General features: G+C 41.0%; 1 protein-coding gene across 3 annotated transcripts in view; it reads left to right on the top strand.

The window, feature by feature from the left end:
• LRCH2 (leucine rich repeats and calponin homology domain containing 2) overlaps positions 1 to 17532 on the top strand; it is a 78376-nt gene that overhangs the window by 51289 nt on the left and 9555 nt on the right. For all 3 annotated transcript variants that reach the window (XM_090061511.1, XM_090061510.1, XM_090061512.1), the window contains 8 exons: positions 5125 to 5173; positions 6933 to 7049; positions 9802 to 9846; positions 10973 to 11023; positions 12667 to 12724; positions 14138 to 14250; positions 15467 to 15604; positions 16409 to 16486. In XM_090061511.1, coding sequence (XP_089917637.1) covers positions 5125 to 5173; positions 6933 to 7049; positions 9802 to 9846; positions 10973 to 11023; positions 12667 to 12724; positions 14138 to 14250; positions 15467 to 15604; positions 16409 to 16486 — 649 coding nt within the window. The remainder of the gene's footprint in view (positions 1 to 5124; positions 5174 to 6932; positions 7050 to 9801; positions 9847 to 10972; positions 11024 to 12666; positions 12725 to 14137; positions 14251 to 15466; positions 15605 to 16408; positions 16487 to 17532) is intronic.

Here is a 17532-nt window from a genome sequence, read left to right as displayed (position 1 = left end):
GCACAAAGTTAAAAGACATCATCAATATAGAGGAAAACTGGAATATCATAAAGGAAGGATAGGATTGCTTTGAGGTCTGAGAGTAATAGAAATGGAATAAAACTCAATAATACAGAAGACAAGGCTAGGCACTTAGGGAGTAATAAGAGTTACTGCCCTAAGCCTGGTGCTCGGCAGCTGGAAGTGACTGAGGAGGAGAAAGGCCTGTTTGCACTAATTGTTCACAGAGCGAGCATGAGCTGCCAGTGTGCACCAGCTGTGGGAAACAGTTCAGCCCTCAGATGTATTGGGAAATGTTTCCAAAAGGGTTGGGAAGTGTTTGGGTCATATAAAGCCATATTAAGACCTCATCTGGATATTGTGTAAAATTTTGGACAGTTGTGTGAATTCACGTGAAACAGATTCAGAGAAGGTCTGCCTGAATGGAGCCTGTCTTGTGAGAGGATCCTGAACTCCACTGCCTGAGCTAGATGAGAAATGGGAACATTCGTAGCTACTTTTAATATGGTGCTTGATTAGTTTACGGAAGCAGTGATACAGCATTATGGCCTGTGAAATCAGGGGGCTGGACTCAGACTCAGATGATCCCTCTGTTCTTAACACCCCCCCCCGGGATTATCTATGTTCCTGTACCAGCTTTGCCCAACATCTCTATCTGTGAGATGAAAATACCAAAAAAAAAAAAAAAAAAATGCTAGAATCTGTGTCCTTCTAAATTTTGACTCTTCTGACCTTGTTCCATTTCTTCCTGCACTGTTAGCTGATGTCTGTGCAGAACAGCTGAGCAAGCTAACACCAGGCAAGGAATTTTCAAACCTTTCCTCTTACTTAGGGTGACCAATTTAAGACGCCTAGACTGATTTCCAGAGGATCCAGGTATGATAACTCCATGTTAATAATCGAGGCGTGTCCATTGCTTGCAGGTCTGAAAAGTATTCCCCAGCATTCTTAAGACAAGCACCCAAAGTTAGTAAATAGTTGGGCTTTGAATACTGTCAGAGCATATCAGTACTAGCAAAGTAAATTGAAACTGTGCGATTAGTCTTGCGTTCCACATAGAAATGAATAAAGTTAATAGTGTTAAGACTTTTGACTTGGTTTGTATTTCTCATTGTATGGGTGCAACAGTGGTCAGAAAAGTGTAGTTAAAAAGTATTTGGTGGCTTTTACTAAAACTGGAAGAATATTTTGAGGGGTTCTGTAAGGGTCTGTCTTGGATCTGTTACCATTCAGTATTTTCATCAAAAGGCTTGGATGATGGAATAGAGAGTGCACTTGTTAAGTTTACAGATGTTATCAAGCTAGGAGGAGTTGCAAGTGTGTTAGAAGACAGAATTAGAATTCAAAATGAGTTGACAAGAGGAATCATCTGAAATGGGATGAAATTCAGTAGGAAGAAGGGCAAAGTACTACACGTGCATGTGAAGTAAACGTTCATCACTGGTAGGGCTTCAGCAGTGTCTGCCCCAGTTTCAGACAGCAACCTTCAGGAAGGATCTGGGTGATTTGGAGAGAGTCACAAGAGAGGAATAAAAAAAGAAAAGAATCAGAGATCCAGAAGACGTGAGTATTGGGTTTGTTGGGTATAGAGAGACAAGACTGAAAGGGAGAAGAGTCTTGAAATATATAAAAGGTTACTACAAAGAAAGAGAATTGTGAAGATGGAAGGAACTTCTGGGTTATCTAGTCTAATTCCTGCACAGGTGAAGCTTTATAAATTGTTCTCCATGTTCACTGGAGATGGGACAAAAAGTAATGGGCTTAAATTGCACCAAGGAACATTTAGGTTATGCTTTAGAGGGGGAAACTTCTAACTGTAAGAACCATTAAGCAGTAGAATAGGGCATGTGTAGACTAAACAGGGGCCCCAGATTTAAGTGGTGGGTTTTTAAACTGGTGCATCCCTCCTCGGAAGCAGCCCCCCCTTTCACCCCGACAGCACCCAGCTCTGGCAGTCCCAGGGACACCACAGCCGTAGGGGGAAGCACCGGGCCCCCACGCAGCTCAGGCAGGCTGGCAGGCTCCAAGGAAAAAAAAAGATCAGGCTCACCGCTTTTCTTGGGCAGAGCCTGCCTTCCCAGGGTGCTGCCGGGCTGCCTGCATAGGCTTCCTGCAGAGCCCCTGAGCTGCACAGAGCCCGGTGCTTCGCTCTGCAGCTGTACCTCAAGTCATTTAAGGCGCATTACACTGCTGAATTTGCTACAGCGGCTGGAATTATGCATGATACGCTGCCGACGCATGCAAACACCAACACCATTAAAGTGGTGCCAAAGCATTTACCCCGTTTTAAAGTGTCATGCACATATGCCCCTCGTTCCATCTACAGATAGATTTCACATGGAGAATGGGGAATCTTCATTCTGGGAGGTTTAAGAGCAGGTCGGACAAACATCCATCACAAACGGCTTTGGTGTAGTTGATTCTGCTTCTGCAGCAGGAGGAACTCAATGACTTCTCAAGGTCCCTTCTATCCATTTTTTTTCTATGATCCTCTAAGGTTCAAAAAGAAAACGGGATGCAGATTGTGTGTTTTCTAGTTGAACTTCAGTCTGACCATTGTATCACCTGTAAGTATATTATTTAGTTTTAAACGCCTTTGTATTTCCTTGACTGGCTCCTTTTACTTTTGCAATGTTGAGCTCCTTAGTATTAAATTCTAGTGATCTTGTTTTGCAAATGTGCTGAACATCTGCCACTCCTGTCAACTTCCCTGAATTTATGCTAAGAGTTCAGTGGGTAATTCCACCAATCTGTGTTTAAAATGTTATTGAGATCCCATATCAAGTAACATTAGGCATTATAAGTATACTTTGGTATTTTTTTCTCTAACATATATGTGAGCTTTCCAAGATTTTATATGAGAAAAAAGATTTCTTATGGTGGTGTCTTTTATTGGACCAACTGTACAGATGAGATAGAGTTAGACAAGCTTTCCAATGCAAGACATCCTTCTTTTATTCCCTCAGACCTGAAGAAGAATGTCTTGCATTGGAAAGCTTGTCTAACTCTATCTCAACAATGCAGTTGGTCCAATAAAAGACATCATCCTAAGAATTCCTTGCCTCACATGATTCCTGGGCCATTATGGCTACAACATCACTCTGACATGACCAAGATTTTATAAAAATGGGTTTTTGAATTTTTTTTTAAGGTTACTAGTGCCATCTTGTGGCTCACTGTCATAGATAAGAGTGAAATCACATGTGTGTGTCTGTCTGTCTGTATTTGTACACTCACACACACATATCTCCTACATGGGTTGGCTACTTACTTTTAGGCAAAGTCGGAAGGTGTTCAGATAAGCCAGTGCGAAAGTTGAGGTCCTTTAGAAAAGTATGGTTAAAAAGTTCAAATCCTGATGTGAAGGTGCATCTAACTGTGTTTCAGCCTTACATTTAGTATAAAATCTGCACCGTTGGCAAATTCTAAACCTACTGCAGATGCACTTGCAGCTCACGCTCAGGAAGTCGGATTTTCCCAATGGTGCCTGCACCTCCTGCCTCCTCGTAAACCTGCAAGAAGGCGTGAAGAGCAAGGCAGCCACAATCCTCCTCCAGTTTCTTCTTGCAGCAAGACAGAACCAGTGAGCCTCTAAGCCACTGGTCCCTTCAGAGACCCTAAACCAGTTTTCCTTCCAACCCACCTGGTGCTGACATCTGACCTTTGCAATGCCAGCTGAAGGAGAGTCCTTGCAAATAGCAATGAGGTACCCCCTCTGTAAAGTGGGGCAAGGCAACCACTATGCCTCCAAGTGGAAAGGATCAGTGAGAGACCTTTCCTGGATTGAAAACTAATGAAAAGATATGAAACGGAGGGTAAGACTTCTCTTTTTTTGCGATGGACGTAGGTTAGCAGTGGGGGCCGCCCAGCAAGCTGTACAGTGTTTGACATACAAATCATCTGAAAAGGGGAGCGAATAGTAAAGTGGTGTGGTTTGCAGTTAATTCCCAGAGTGCTCCGTGTCCGAGCATAGAGAAAGACCTAAGACATGTCAGGTGTATAAAACAAACAAGGGGGGGTGAAAATTTGGAGCAGAGAGTGACAGAACTTCTTATAGGAGCAGCAGTTGCAGCTTGTCCCTGCCTGGCTGTCCCCACGGTATAGTTTACTGTGGATGTAACTCTGGCCATCAGGGAGTGTGGGGTCTCTGCCAGGCCCCAATCCACAGAGCGTGGGGTCTCTCATGTTTCAGAACTGCCAAGCTAAACTCTGCAGCTCCAGATGGGAATCTGCTTTTGGCTCTGGAGTTTCCTTCTTAGTTCCCCAGACTGTCAGCAAGAAAAGCTGCTGGTAAGCAGTATGGAAGAAATGAGTTTTGTGCCCATGAGAACGTTGAAATATGACCTTTAAGGAAGATTTTTCTCAAAGAATAGAGAGAAACACCAACTGTAAATTTATTTTGTGATATTGAATAATACAAGGAGTTTGGGGTATTGCCCTCTAGTCCTCTGTTTATTTTTAAGATTTATCAGTTTACTTTCCCTCTCTTCTAATATCGTTCTGTTCCCTATTGATTGTGTAGAGGTTCTACACGCACCGTAAACTGACTGTACACAGGGCATCCCATGTAAAATCAGAACAGACTGCTCTGTTGGTAACTTGAAACACAATGTGCCTCTGCTTTTTGGAGAAGGGCAGCGACTAAATTTCATAGGAAGTATTTTAAGGATCTGTTTGAATCTGTGTTGAAAATAAACTGGTGGAGAATGGGAAACACGCAGAAGAGGATGAAATAGATCTGGATGCAAAAATGTAATGTAACATTCTAATAGAAAAATCGTGGAATTTGTTTTTGGAGTACCAGTTTTTAAATTGTGGTGAACAGTAGATCAGTACAGTGTTGCTGGGAATTTATATATTTTTAACACTGTGCCCAACTGTAACCTATCCCCTTGCACGAAAAACTTCTGTATTCACGTAAAACAGTAGGAACGTAACTGGGCTGGGGGGAGTGAATGGGGTGCAAACATCTCAGCTGCTGCTGCTACCCAAAGCACAAAACTGCCCAGCTAACACCTCTGTAAAATATTTTGGCAGTCTTGCTGTTAACATTTGTAAAAAGTCATAACACAGCAGCTAATAAAACCAAGATCATACATACTTATATGGGCTCTTGTTTTTAAGTGTCTCAGCAGATGAAGCAAACTCTCCGTTGTCTCCATATAGCTGGCAGGTAAGTAGGTACATATACAACTATATCATATTTTTTAATGCTTGATCACCATTTCAGCAGTAACCTGTGCATAGATGAATCACTTCCTCAGATTTCTTTCATAATGTGTACACACAAACAGTTTGCAGGTGAAAGCTAAGTTCCCTCTATATGTAGCACCCCCATTTGTTCTGTATCCTTGTATCTTCAGATATTATTCATGCTGTCTTTAAGAACTTGGTAATGCTGCTAAGACATGGGCTGTGTGTTTTTCTGTCTCTATCTGTTATTTCCTTGTCTCAGACTTGCCAGATTGTTGTTTTCCTCAGGTTTAACAAAGTCTTAATCTTGTAGAGCTCCAGTCGTTGCTGTGTGCGCCTAATTGAGAAGTGGTTCCATTACACATCAAAAGTGTGTGAAACTTGGAAGACCAAATTTCGAGTGTTTGATTTTTAGATGTTGATTCCTCAATTGTTTTATGATCATTGTTATGGTGTCCAGGTGTGCTAATAAGAAGCAAGGTTTAGAAATGCCAGTAGATTACTTTGCATTCCTTGTAGTTAAATTATTCCTTTTGAACCACCATCCTTTAGCTTTTGTGGTATGGCTATGCCTGCAAAGTCAGGTCAGAGCATGGCAGCTCTCCCCACTCATCACGTATGTGCATGCTTTTGCCCCGTATAGGGAGCAGGGGGTGGTATCCCCCCTGGCTATGGGACAGGAGTAAGACAGGGTGGAAAGAAGTCACTTTATACCTCTGTTTGATGTGAATGGGATTGCAAAGCACAGTTGGGTTTGGCTGAAGGTTTGCTCTTAAGGGTCATAGCAAAGTGGGGTGGGGGAAATTTCCTAGTTTTGAGGTGTCGTTTGGAGAGATGGCTGTTTCTTATCTCCAGGGTGTTGTCATTCATCGGAAGCCATTCTGAGCCCTCCTGATAGGGTGGGCTATAAATCTTAATAATAATAATAGCAATGTGAGGTAGTTTATCCCACTCTCATGGAGAGGGAAGCTACCTTCCTTTAACTTTGGGGTAAGAACTTGCACAGGAGCAGGTACAGTTGGGGTAGTCGATGTGCCGCAGGCTCACCCCTAGCTTACTTTACAGTAACATGCCTGTGTAGTCATCCCCTACTAGAATAGGGCAGTGCTTCTTAATTACTTCCATTCACTGATCTCTTATGACCAAAACTTTGATCATTTCCTTTGTTTCCTCATATTAATTTGTATGTTGCAAAGATAGAAGTTTTCTAGCGGTATCTAATGAACACATCATTGCCACTAAGGATTACAAGAGAGTGCTTTTAAAGAATAGTTGTGGGCAGTAGCCCTGATATGTAAAATTTATGCACATCCCAATTTATCCATATGGAAACTGCCATCAAAAGCACGTGAAAGGCTAGTTAGGCCTCATACTAATGTTCACAATAGTAATTGTAGGCAATGGCACATGGCTCATTTGTGAAAGCCGGGTGCAGCCTGAATGACTGGGAAAGATATGAACTTTTTAAAAAGATAAACTTGTTCTGTTTTTCCAATTCCTCATGTAGAATTTATTGTAAAATTTTGAAACACAAGAAATGCTGTCCAGAAAGGTTACCTGTATTTGAGGTGTGATGAAGTAATTCTACCAGGCTAGCCCAGGAAAAACTACTGCTTTCAATAAAACATGCTTTTCTGTTCAACTTTATTATCATCACATAATTTTAACTCATAACAATTCATTCCAGTTCTAATACTTGCCTACCGTGTATTTTTTTTATTTTAAAAAAAACAAAACAGCCTCTAGAAAATCAGAAGGATGAGACAGATGAGCAGCATTGGCCAGAAACTCAACCAGTTATTTGGCAGACTGAAGAGAGGAGGAAGAGCAAACAACTTAGAAAGGAATATTTCAAGGTATCAGAAATACTTTTTTGTTTGGTGCCTTTTTCACTTTGGAACTCTAGCTTTATTATCAAAATGAGATCATTTTTCTGGTACAAAAAATGAAGAAAATTCAGCTTAATGTATCACTAAACTATACACCATTTCTCAAAAGATGTCTATGCACTTCAGTCACTAGGAGTACAGAGACATGTTGATTAGCAGTGCTGATTCTCATTTTTCAGAAGGTCGCAGCTCGTTTGCAGCATGCGCAACAGTGGGTGCTCACAATGGGCGTTATTGAAACATCCAAGCACTGCTAGTGGCAAACAACAGATATAAATGTGTACATTCATTTTGAAACATGCGGCTGTATGATACAAGCAGGTACATTAAATTTACCTTCTGCATTTTATAAGAGCAAGTATGTCTTTGGGTGTCCTTTAACCGTACAAAATAACAATATTTGAATTACTCTTGAACAAGAATCTTTAATCTGCGCCTCTATCCTTTTAGGGGCTATTTAGAGTTGGGAGTGTAGTGGATTTTTTGCAAAAAGAAGAAAAAAGCAGCCTAGCATCTTTCCTAAACTTGCAATGAGCTATAATCTCCATTTAGTTCAGTCTGGTCAGGTGAATACATATGTTTTCAGGGTGTTGTGACAATACAGTGCACTGGAAAATATTGTCTCTCTGAAGTAATCCTTCTCAGGCTGTGTGCTGAAGACCTTGGATCAAGTCTAACCCCCAATTCTCCTGAACATTAATTGGTTCTTTCCTTTCTCCTTCCCCAAACTTAGAGTCCCAAGACATGTGCGAAAATAGTCTTTATGCTCAGTGCGATGTTTTTACAAAGTCTAAAGAAAATGTATAATACATCTTAAAGCAGTTACTATATCGTGATGCAGCAGAGAGGTACTTAGCCGTGTTAGCCTGAAGTCATAGTATCTGATGAAATAACCTGTTGCTTATGAAAGCTTATGCCTCTCTGCATTAATTAGTCTATAAGGTGTCACTCTGCCTTACCCGATACAGCATGTTAACAGCAAACATTTTCATAATTGATCTATTAACATCTAGCTGAACACTTGCATTTGAGACATTTTCTATTACTGCTTCATTTTGTTTGCAATGTGTATCAGTGATCACAAGATGTCAGTGTCTACATTTTGCAAAAGCAGATGTTAGCTTTGTCCATCTTTTGGAGATATTGAAAGTGTTGTGCTTCTGACTGGATTGAGAATTAGGATGTTCAGAACTATGAAAAGGGCTTCAGGAAATTTAACCATCATACTTTTATCTGGAAAGGTGGCCGTTCCAAAATGTTAGGCAAGTTTGAAGTTAATTGCATTTTAGAATGAAGAGGGTATTGTGCATAATTTAGTCCAAAGCAAAGAGATTGCAGTGGGGAGTATGGACAGGTAATGGGGTGACTGGAGGCCAAAGTGCTGATAAAGGAGAGACATGGGGTGGGAAGCCAGGGTTGTCACTAGACAAGGAGTATTGTAAGTGAGGGAGACCGAGGCAGAGATTCTGGGAATAAACTGGTTAAGCACAGAAACAGGGACTGGGGCAAAAGGCCTGAGGAATAGAGGCTGTGGCAGAACTCTGTTTTGCTTGTGGACAATCAAAGTGTGGCTTGAGACTAGCGTTACCTGACTAAGATGTGCGAGTGCTTGTTACCCCCACTGAGCATGTAAGTGCCCTCATTATAGGAATAGAGAGATGTCTGTGTATCTCTGGAGGGTGATTTTGTGCATATAATGGGTGCAATCCACATGTCCAAGGTGGGTATCAATCTCTCCTACGTGTCAGCAACAGAAAATGGGACGAGAAGCTGGGATGAACCAGAGACAGGACCAAGATAGAGACAGGTTGGTACAAGGCATCTCAACTTGAGCACCCAGAATTAACAGATCTTGTGACCTTAAACTCCTTGTACTTCAGTTCCTAGCTGTAAAGCGAAGATAAAATAGCCCTTCATCTCACACAGGTGTTGTGGAAATAATTTCACTGATGCTTATGAACATTCAGGCACTGTGGTGATGAGTAATATAGGAAAAGCCAAGAAGGAAAATAATAATTCTGTTTTCAGAGCAGCATTTGAATAGCATGCAATAAATATGTAAGGATTATATAAATAAATGAAGGATTCTGTGGAGAAAATAATACTTGATTAGGTAATTAAAGACTGAATTATTATGAAGGAGATGCACAAGAGAGCTGAATTAAAGCTGTACAGATGGCCTTAATTCTGCAAAGTGCCTGACTTTGCAGTATTAGTAATGTTTTAATATTGCTTTCCACATGTAATTGTACATATATTTTAAGTTCCTTTCTAATGGATGCCGCTGTAGTAGTTGTTTGATATAGTGTGGTGGAATAGCTACACTGGCGTCAAAATCTGAGACCAGATTCTGCAGAAATATTTTCTAAAATACACACAATGCAATCATAAATGTAAAAATGTTTCTCACTAACATTTGAAAAACATTCTGTGTATTGCCATAAGGCTTCATGTCTTTCAGTCATTTTAACAATAAGTTGGTTGGCCTTAGCAGTGTTACCTGAGTAAAAGTGGTACCCCAAGGGAGCCAGCAGTAGTCAGGACTTGAATGCAGAAGCCCTTGTCCCTGTCCCAAGTCTTGCACCATTTAAAAACATTTGCAGGATGATGGTCAATCATTTAACTAGCAGTCCCACTGGCATGCATTACTTTTGGGACATGTAAAACCTGTGTATTTTCTACAAATAATAAAAAAAAAAAAATGTTTTATGTTTTGCAGTACAAGTCTTCCAGAAAGAGTTCAAGTGGAAATGAAAATGATGAGGTGAGACACGACAGTGGTATAAAATACTTCAACCAAGACATTATTTGTTTGCATTGTAGTACCACTAAGCAAGCCCAGACACAGCCCGGGAACAGGTTGATGAGCAGGGTGTAAACGCCACAGGATGGCTGTCCTTGCCCCAAAGAGCTTGCAGCCTACCTAGAACACAGGAGATATATAGATATATATAAAATACCACCTACCAGAGACACTGCGCACAGGCACCTGAGTAAAGTAGATGACATGGTTGTTCTAAGGAAGGGCGATTTCTTTGTGCCTCCCTCATTATACTGTTGTACAGTGGCTGTCTGCATGCCATAATGCTCATCCCAAATGCATTTCCCAAATGCATTTGCAAGTCTGCAATGTAAAAGCTAAGAGTTAACATTAATTTTAAACATCTTTTTTCCTGTCTTCATTTTTTGTCTCTTCTCTTCCACTCGGTTTCTTGTTGCAAACATTTACAGTGAGACTACTGCTAAACTGTAATAATGACTTTACCTTCAACAATATAAAACATTTTGAAGCACTGTTTTTGATTACTATAGCAGTTATCATTTCGACAGTTGCTCAGCTTTTCAGGGGGTGAGAGAATTAGTAGAAGCAATAATTTTTCTGTTGTCCACAAAAAACTACAATCCAGTAATACAGCTTGATTTAAATCCTGTATCTTCTTTAAACAAAATAGATAGCGATTAGCTCCAGTGTTATACAAGTTTAAATAATATTTATTTGTAGATAAGTAGGGGCTTTGTGATTTAAATACTTTTACAATTAAAAGTGCAAGAGATTAAAGAGGGATGGATTTATCATTTAAAGTGAAATAATTTAATTATGAAATGTTAAATGTGAATATATTAAAATAAGTAATATAGACCTGTATTTTTCTTAGGAAGAATTCAAATTGAATACTTTACAGAAAGAAGAACACTTTTGTCAAAGTATTGTTGCTAAAAATATGCAATATGTGATTGACTGGCATGTTGTTAATTGCTACTGGACTCCACCATATTTAAGAGAAATGTTACCTGTGTTATGCATGCATGTAGTCATTGTCATAACTTCATATTTTACCTATTTAAATCATAATTTTATTTTTATAATTTCATCTCTGATTTCTTTTTAGCAAGACAGTGATAATACTAATGTGTCTCCACAGTCTCCTGTATCATCTGAGGTACAAGTTTGTGTTTTTTGGTTTGTTTTTTTTTCTTTCAGGGAACATTTTCTGTGTGCACTAATTTGTTTTCACCATACAAAAATAGGTGGCTCTCAGACAAATCAGAAAATGTACTCAGTGGGCTTTCCTTTAAAGAGATTTGAAACCTATATGCATGTACCTTCATTTAAAAGTCAGATATAAAAAGGAATCAGTTGTATAAAAGAAAGATCACTGGATCTTTTTGATTAATTGTTGTACAAGAAAGAAACGGTTGGTTTTTTGCCTCACTTATTCCGGCTGAGAGAAAGCAAAGTTGCCGGGCTGAAACAGGACAGCGTCCAGGTGGCCCAGTGTTTAGAGAATTGTAAACACCAGTTGTGATTTAAAACGGTGTCCATCTGTACACGATCCAGTGTTGCCAGGTCTTTTTCTGAGTCAGAGTTTCATCTCCCACGTGGCTGGTTGCCTGATGTATGCCTTAGCCTGGCTTCCTGGTTGATTTTTAAGAAGGAAAATGCATGTGGCCTGGCTGTGATGTTTCCCTTGCTGCTGCTCACATTGCAAACCTCTGCTGAGAAGAACAGAAACTCATAAATCTACTATCAGCTAGGTATCGTGGAGTGGGGAGTCAGGAAAGCGTTGACACGGCTGAGAGTGTTCCTCACCACCCTGCTAATGGAGGACTTGAAGTTTTCCTCCTCTGGCTCTAGGGATGGCAGAGGGCCATGTCCCACACTTGAAAATACCCTTTGTCTTATAAAGAAATAAAAGGGTAGTCACTCCTGGGCCTGCTTCCCCTGCTGGAAGTGCCACACCTTGGCCTGCGCTGACACTGCAGAGGGGGAGGCAGAAGTAGTGGCTGCCTGCCTGCAAGCTACCACTACTTATTCTTCATGATAATCTGGATTGTTATCCCTGAAACTGCTGAGTGGGTTTTGTTCAGAACTGGGGTGAGACACGTTTGGACTGTGAGCTTTGGTAGCAAGACATATACACATCAGTTCATAGATGCATAGATGTTAGGGGCTGAGAGGGACCTTACAAGATCATCGGGTCCAGCCCCTCTGCGCTTGGGCAGGAAAGACTGCTCCCTTGAATGGTTTTTCGAATACCTGTTTCTTTTGTTTTTTTCAGATGTAATGGAATAGGTCCGTCCACTCAACAGTGCTCTTTAAGGGATTCTTTTCTGTGGCTTAATCTGCATACATGCATATGGCACTGAATTAACTGAACTTTTTTTCAAATAATTTGAGTTAAATCCATGTCAATCCGTACGTGGTTACACTTCGGTTATTTCCAGCTGACTTAGAATTAGAAGTAGGTTCATACAGAGTTCTCAGTTGCTTTAAACAGAGACTTCAGTTAAACTGGTGTCACTTTTCTGCCTCGAGAAGACTGTCTCTCCTTGCCAGATGGCGAGCAAACATACATTACTGCCTTATTATAGCACCCCTCTAGGATTTAAGGCTAGGATACTACTAGAAAGATGCTAGAACTCTGTTCTTTCGTTGAAGCAAAGGGAAGTTTTGTACTCTGAACATGGAAAATGGTCAGTGTTGTCTTGATGGGAACAGAAGTTTTAGATGTAATTTTTTTATTTTTTTAATTCCCTCAAACGTTGGAGGAAAAATGACAGCGCATTTTTTTTTTTTAAACAGGATTATGAAAGGACAGACAGTAACTCTCATGGTCCATTTGGTCTCAAACCTAGGTCAGGTAAGCTGCTGTTGTTTAGTACCGCATAGCAGAGCAGATGCTGGCTCTCCCCACTGTAAGGGAGGGGAAGGACAACAGATGCATGAACTGGGACAAGTGGAAGGGGAGAGCAAGTCCTCACAGGACGGTTAACACAGCACTATGGGGAGAGGCATGCCCAGCTGCTCGGAGAAGCTTCTCACAGAAGGGGCCCTCAGTTGCAAAGTAATTTGCTACCCCATTCATCTCTCTTCTCAGATGTAAGCCATCCTGTGCAGACAGAGGATGAGAGTGCACACTTGTCCCTGGGAATACTGCAGAGAGGCAAGGACCACTCGCTCTGCCTTGAATAGATGTGTAGAGTAGGGAGCTGCCTGTGGTTCTCTGGCTCAGCACATCTCGTGCCCCTTTCGCTTTCCAGGCAGCTGCTCACTCTCCTTGCAGGGCGATTGCTTTAGATAATGCCAGCTGGCACAGGTGCTAATTTCCCTGAAGCCTAGAAAGCAAGGGGGCATGCCTTTAGTTAATACTTCATTTCTTAACTTTGTACTTAGTCATATACTGCACTGCATGTGGTATATAAACTATATGCAGTGTCACTGGGGAATGCTACCATAGTATCAACAAAAAAAAGGGAGATTTCAACTGGGAGCTTCTTTTCAAAAACTCAATAGGAAAAGCTTGTTCTGCTTCTACACACTTTGGGCTCATGTTTATCTTTTGCAAACTTAAAAAATGCATCTTTCCTTGTTACTAACTTATGGATCCTCAGTACAAGAATATACCCAGCGAAGGTCACTCACATCTCTTTGGACTTTACACTCTCTCCTAACATGGTGTAATTATAAAATGATTGGTATTATTCCAGCTTTTGAAAAGGTTTTCCTTTAAATTGTTCCAGAGACTTGGGAGTTAAGAGTGTACTTTATTTTCATATAATGTATGCATGCCATAAATGTAAAAAAACATAACCTTGACATTCTGAACAAGTAATTTAAAATGTCTATTATTGAGTGTGACTGGAAGCTTTCTTGCTAAAAAACCAAAGTAAGAACTGAATGAGAGAGGTTGTGCAAGGATTAAACTTTGAACATACTGTCCTAATTTACCACACATTAAAATATTTCAAAATATATGTACCAAGCAGAATTGCACATCTAAATCAACTCCCTCTGAATGGTTTCTAGGCACAAATGTGCATGTGTGAAGAATTATCTAATTTAGTTTTTTCTGCAAGTTTGACTGAACTACTAGCCCATTTACCTGATATATTAGGGGAGTCACCTTGTGATAGTGATACATCTTATGATATATAACATAGCTGACTTAACATCTCAGTAGAGTTTTTCTCTTATTTGTCATTACTGATGGACTCTTCCTCATAAGGCTTTTTTTCCCCAAATACTGAAAAATAACTATACTAATTTTTCACAGCTTTCAGTCGTACATCGCGGCAGGACTACGGAGCAGTGGACCCTGGATTTACAATGAGAAGGAAAATGGAGCATTTAAGGGAAGAAAGGGAACAAATAAGACAGCTTCGCAATGTATGTGCTATAATTTTCTATATAGGTTCAGTCTTGAGACCAGAACTTCCCTTTACTCTTCCCTACCAGTAAAACCTTTGTTGTGAAGCCTTTCTGTGATAGAGATTATCACGGCTGTGCAAGAGCCATCCCCACAGCAACATAGTTCCACCCTAAGAGCTTGCATATGACAAATCTTCTCAAGGAGGAAATGGCACAAAAGAAAACGTGTGTATGGTTAGTAGGCCTCTCTAGCATGCCAGTTTGCACATCGTGTTTGGGTCTTTAGAAGCAATGCAGGGCAAACAGTGCATTACAAGAGAAGGCTCCCCTAGTACAGTACCTCCTGGCTGGCAGTTTGGCTTGTACCTGACCTTGGACTTTGAACACTTGCCTCATCAAATGTGGGTGGAAGGTAGAACTAATTGCGGCACGCGGCACTAAGTTGGCACTGAGTGTACCTAGCTGCATGTTAGGTCAACATGTCACTGTTTCCCTGGCTTTATTCTCCCAATCATATTTGTAAGTTAATTTTATAAAACAGCATTCATTTGGTTAAACAGCTGTTAAATAACAATGAGGTACAACAGAAGTTTAGGATTTTTGATGACCTGTTTTAGTTATATTTTTCACTTCTCCAGCTCCTAGTTGGACACTATTACTTATCACATGGGTGACATCCCCCACTGCCCAAACTTCCAGCATGTGGAGAGATCCCTGTGTCATTTCCTATCATCTGCGTGTACATATTTTTGGAGGTGACCTCTGCAAAGCAAATAAATCACTTGCTTTTCACAAGGGCAAGATTCATGCCCATTGTGTCTGTCCCTGCAGAGGCAGTTGACCCAGCTTTGCAACCTGACATTTATACCAGCAAGTTCTGGACTCCCATGGGGTGTTCAGTTCATCTTTTTATGATCTTTGCTAAAATCTGCCAGTTAGATGTCTTGGCTCTCCACAATTGTGTATGGAGCATTATTGTGGCTGCTGGCTGAGTTCTTCCCTTAGTACTTCTTGGCCTTTTGACTAAGACCAAGTGTCATGTCCTTGAAGATACACCATTAAAAGTTAAGGGAAAACAAGTTAATTGTATGAAAATGGAATACTTGCAATCAATTATAATGTGTTAGCATAAAAATATTGCAATCTTAAACTTAGTTTAAATTAAAATTGCTTTGATAGTGAGAACAGTTTTTCTGTTCTGTTCTGTTCTTTCTTTTTCTTTTTCTGTCAATAGAATCTTGAATCAAGGTTAAAAGTGATGTTGCCGGACGACATTGGAGCAGCATTGATGGATGGTGTGGTTCTTTGCCATTTAGCCAATCACATAAGGCCACGTTCTGTTGCCAGCATTCATGTACCATCACCAGCAGTGGTAGGTCAAATATATCTTTATAGTCATAGAGTGATAGGAAATTTGGGGTGGAAGGGACCTCAGGTCACATCCAGTCCAACCCCCTGCTCAAAACAGGACCAGCCCCAACTACATCATCCCAGACAAGGCTTTGTCTAGCTGGGTCTTAAACCTCCCCCAAGGATGGAGACTCCCCCACCTCTCTGGGTAACCTGTTCCAGAACTTCACCACCCTCGCGAGAAAGTTTTTTCCTAATATGCAACCTGAACTTCCCTTGCTGCAACATGAACCCATTGCTCCTTGTTCATCATCTGCCCCCACTGAGAACAGTCCAGCTCCATCCTCTTTGCAGCCCCCCCTGCAGGGACTTGAAGGCTGCTATCAAATCCCCCCTCGGTCTCTCTTCTCCAGACTAAATCAGCACAGTTCCCTCAGCCTCTCTCCACCAGTCATGTCCTCCAGCCCCGCAACCATTTTCATTGCCCTTTGCTGGACTCAGCCCAGTTTGTCCATGTCCTTCCTGTAGTGGGGGGCCATGTCTGAAGTGAGGACACTCTTGGAATTCCATGCTAAATAGTTGTAAGTGGTCTCTACTATGTTGTATATATACATTATCACTTTTCATGTTCTTTCCAGACCCATAAAACAAGTACTCTGTCCTGGTTTAAAGGTCATTTGTTTAGAAGCCTATGTTATCTACAGAGGCTTTATGAAATTACTATTGTACCTTAGTTTCTGGTCCAATAACTGTTACAGAATTTGCACCATAATTTCAAAAACCTGTCTTAAAGAAGTAAGTGAGCATCTAACATCCTGTTTTACAGCCTAAACTCAGCATGGCGAAGTGCCGAAGAAATGTTGAAAACTTTTTGGATGCTTGTAAAAAATTGGGCGTCCCCCAGGTACACAGATTACTTGACTGACTAATATGCTTGTTGATACTGACTGCAGGCAAGGTTTAGCAGCATTGTAGGAGTTTAGATTTCTGACCATTGGGGAGTCAACTGGTTATAATAGAGGACTCAGGACACCTGGGTCTTACATTTACCTCTTTCTCTGAGCAGCCATCTAAGCTTTGCCAAATCATTGTACTTCTCTGGCCTTCAAAATGGTGCTGAACATTGCATTTGGCTTTGAGAGCTTCTGCTGAAAAGCTCTGTATAAGAGCTAGGCATCACTGGTATCAGAAACCTTTAGTTTAATAGCATATTACAGTATAAATGGCGAGTCTTCCTGCCTATGAAAAACCCTACATTAAAATGAGAGATTCAGTGCACCTTTTGATGTGCAGATAGAGCTGTCCAGAAGAAGTTTGTGATCTCTTAACTGTACTACAACAGCTCTGGTCCTTGGTACTGCTTTCACATTGGCCAGGTTGATTCTCTTACCTCCTCCACCAGTGGAAACTCATTAAAAGAGAAATTTCCTTCCCGTTTAGAGGTGAGAAACTCCAAAGATTTGTACTTGGAGTAGCTAGATGATTGTTGGACTGGTTACTGTTTCTTCCTGCCCCAAAGGAGCAAGGGCACTGTTTCAGGTGAAACCATAGTTGGGGATTATGATGCTGTGCTTCTGCACTGCCCAGCAGCTGCCCCCCAGATTAGCTGAGGTCCTGCAGAAGTCATGTTCCCAAAGATTTTGCTATCGATTCCATCCCCATGCCTTTATAAATAATTTTTAAAAAGGCAAGGAGTTAATGCTAGATGGTAGGCACTTATTTTATCTGATATGTGGGAAAGGGGAAACTCTGTGGAGGGTGATTTTGTTACCAAGTTTCCCCATCCCTGGCAGTGCAAAGACCTGTACAGAGCTTCCACGTGTTGGGTGGAGGAACATGACCACGAATCCAGAACTGCCCTGCCAGCCTGTTTTGTTGCATCCGTTTATGAAGGCAGATAGAAACCTCTGTTCCTGAACCTTTAGTTAATTAAGATTAGTACAGGCCTTA

This window comes from Crocodylus siamensis, chromosome 8 (genome assembly GCF_052110815.1).
Source record: "Crocodylus siamensis isolate JL-2025a chromosome 8, ASM5211081v1, whole genome shotgun sequence".
NCBI classification, from domain to species: Eukaryota; Metazoa; Chordata; order Crocodylia; family Crocodylidae; genus Crocodylus; species Crocodylus siamensis.
The sequence above is the reverse complement of the archived record's forward strand: the minus strand, read 5'-3'. Positions and strand labels throughout refer to the sequence as shown.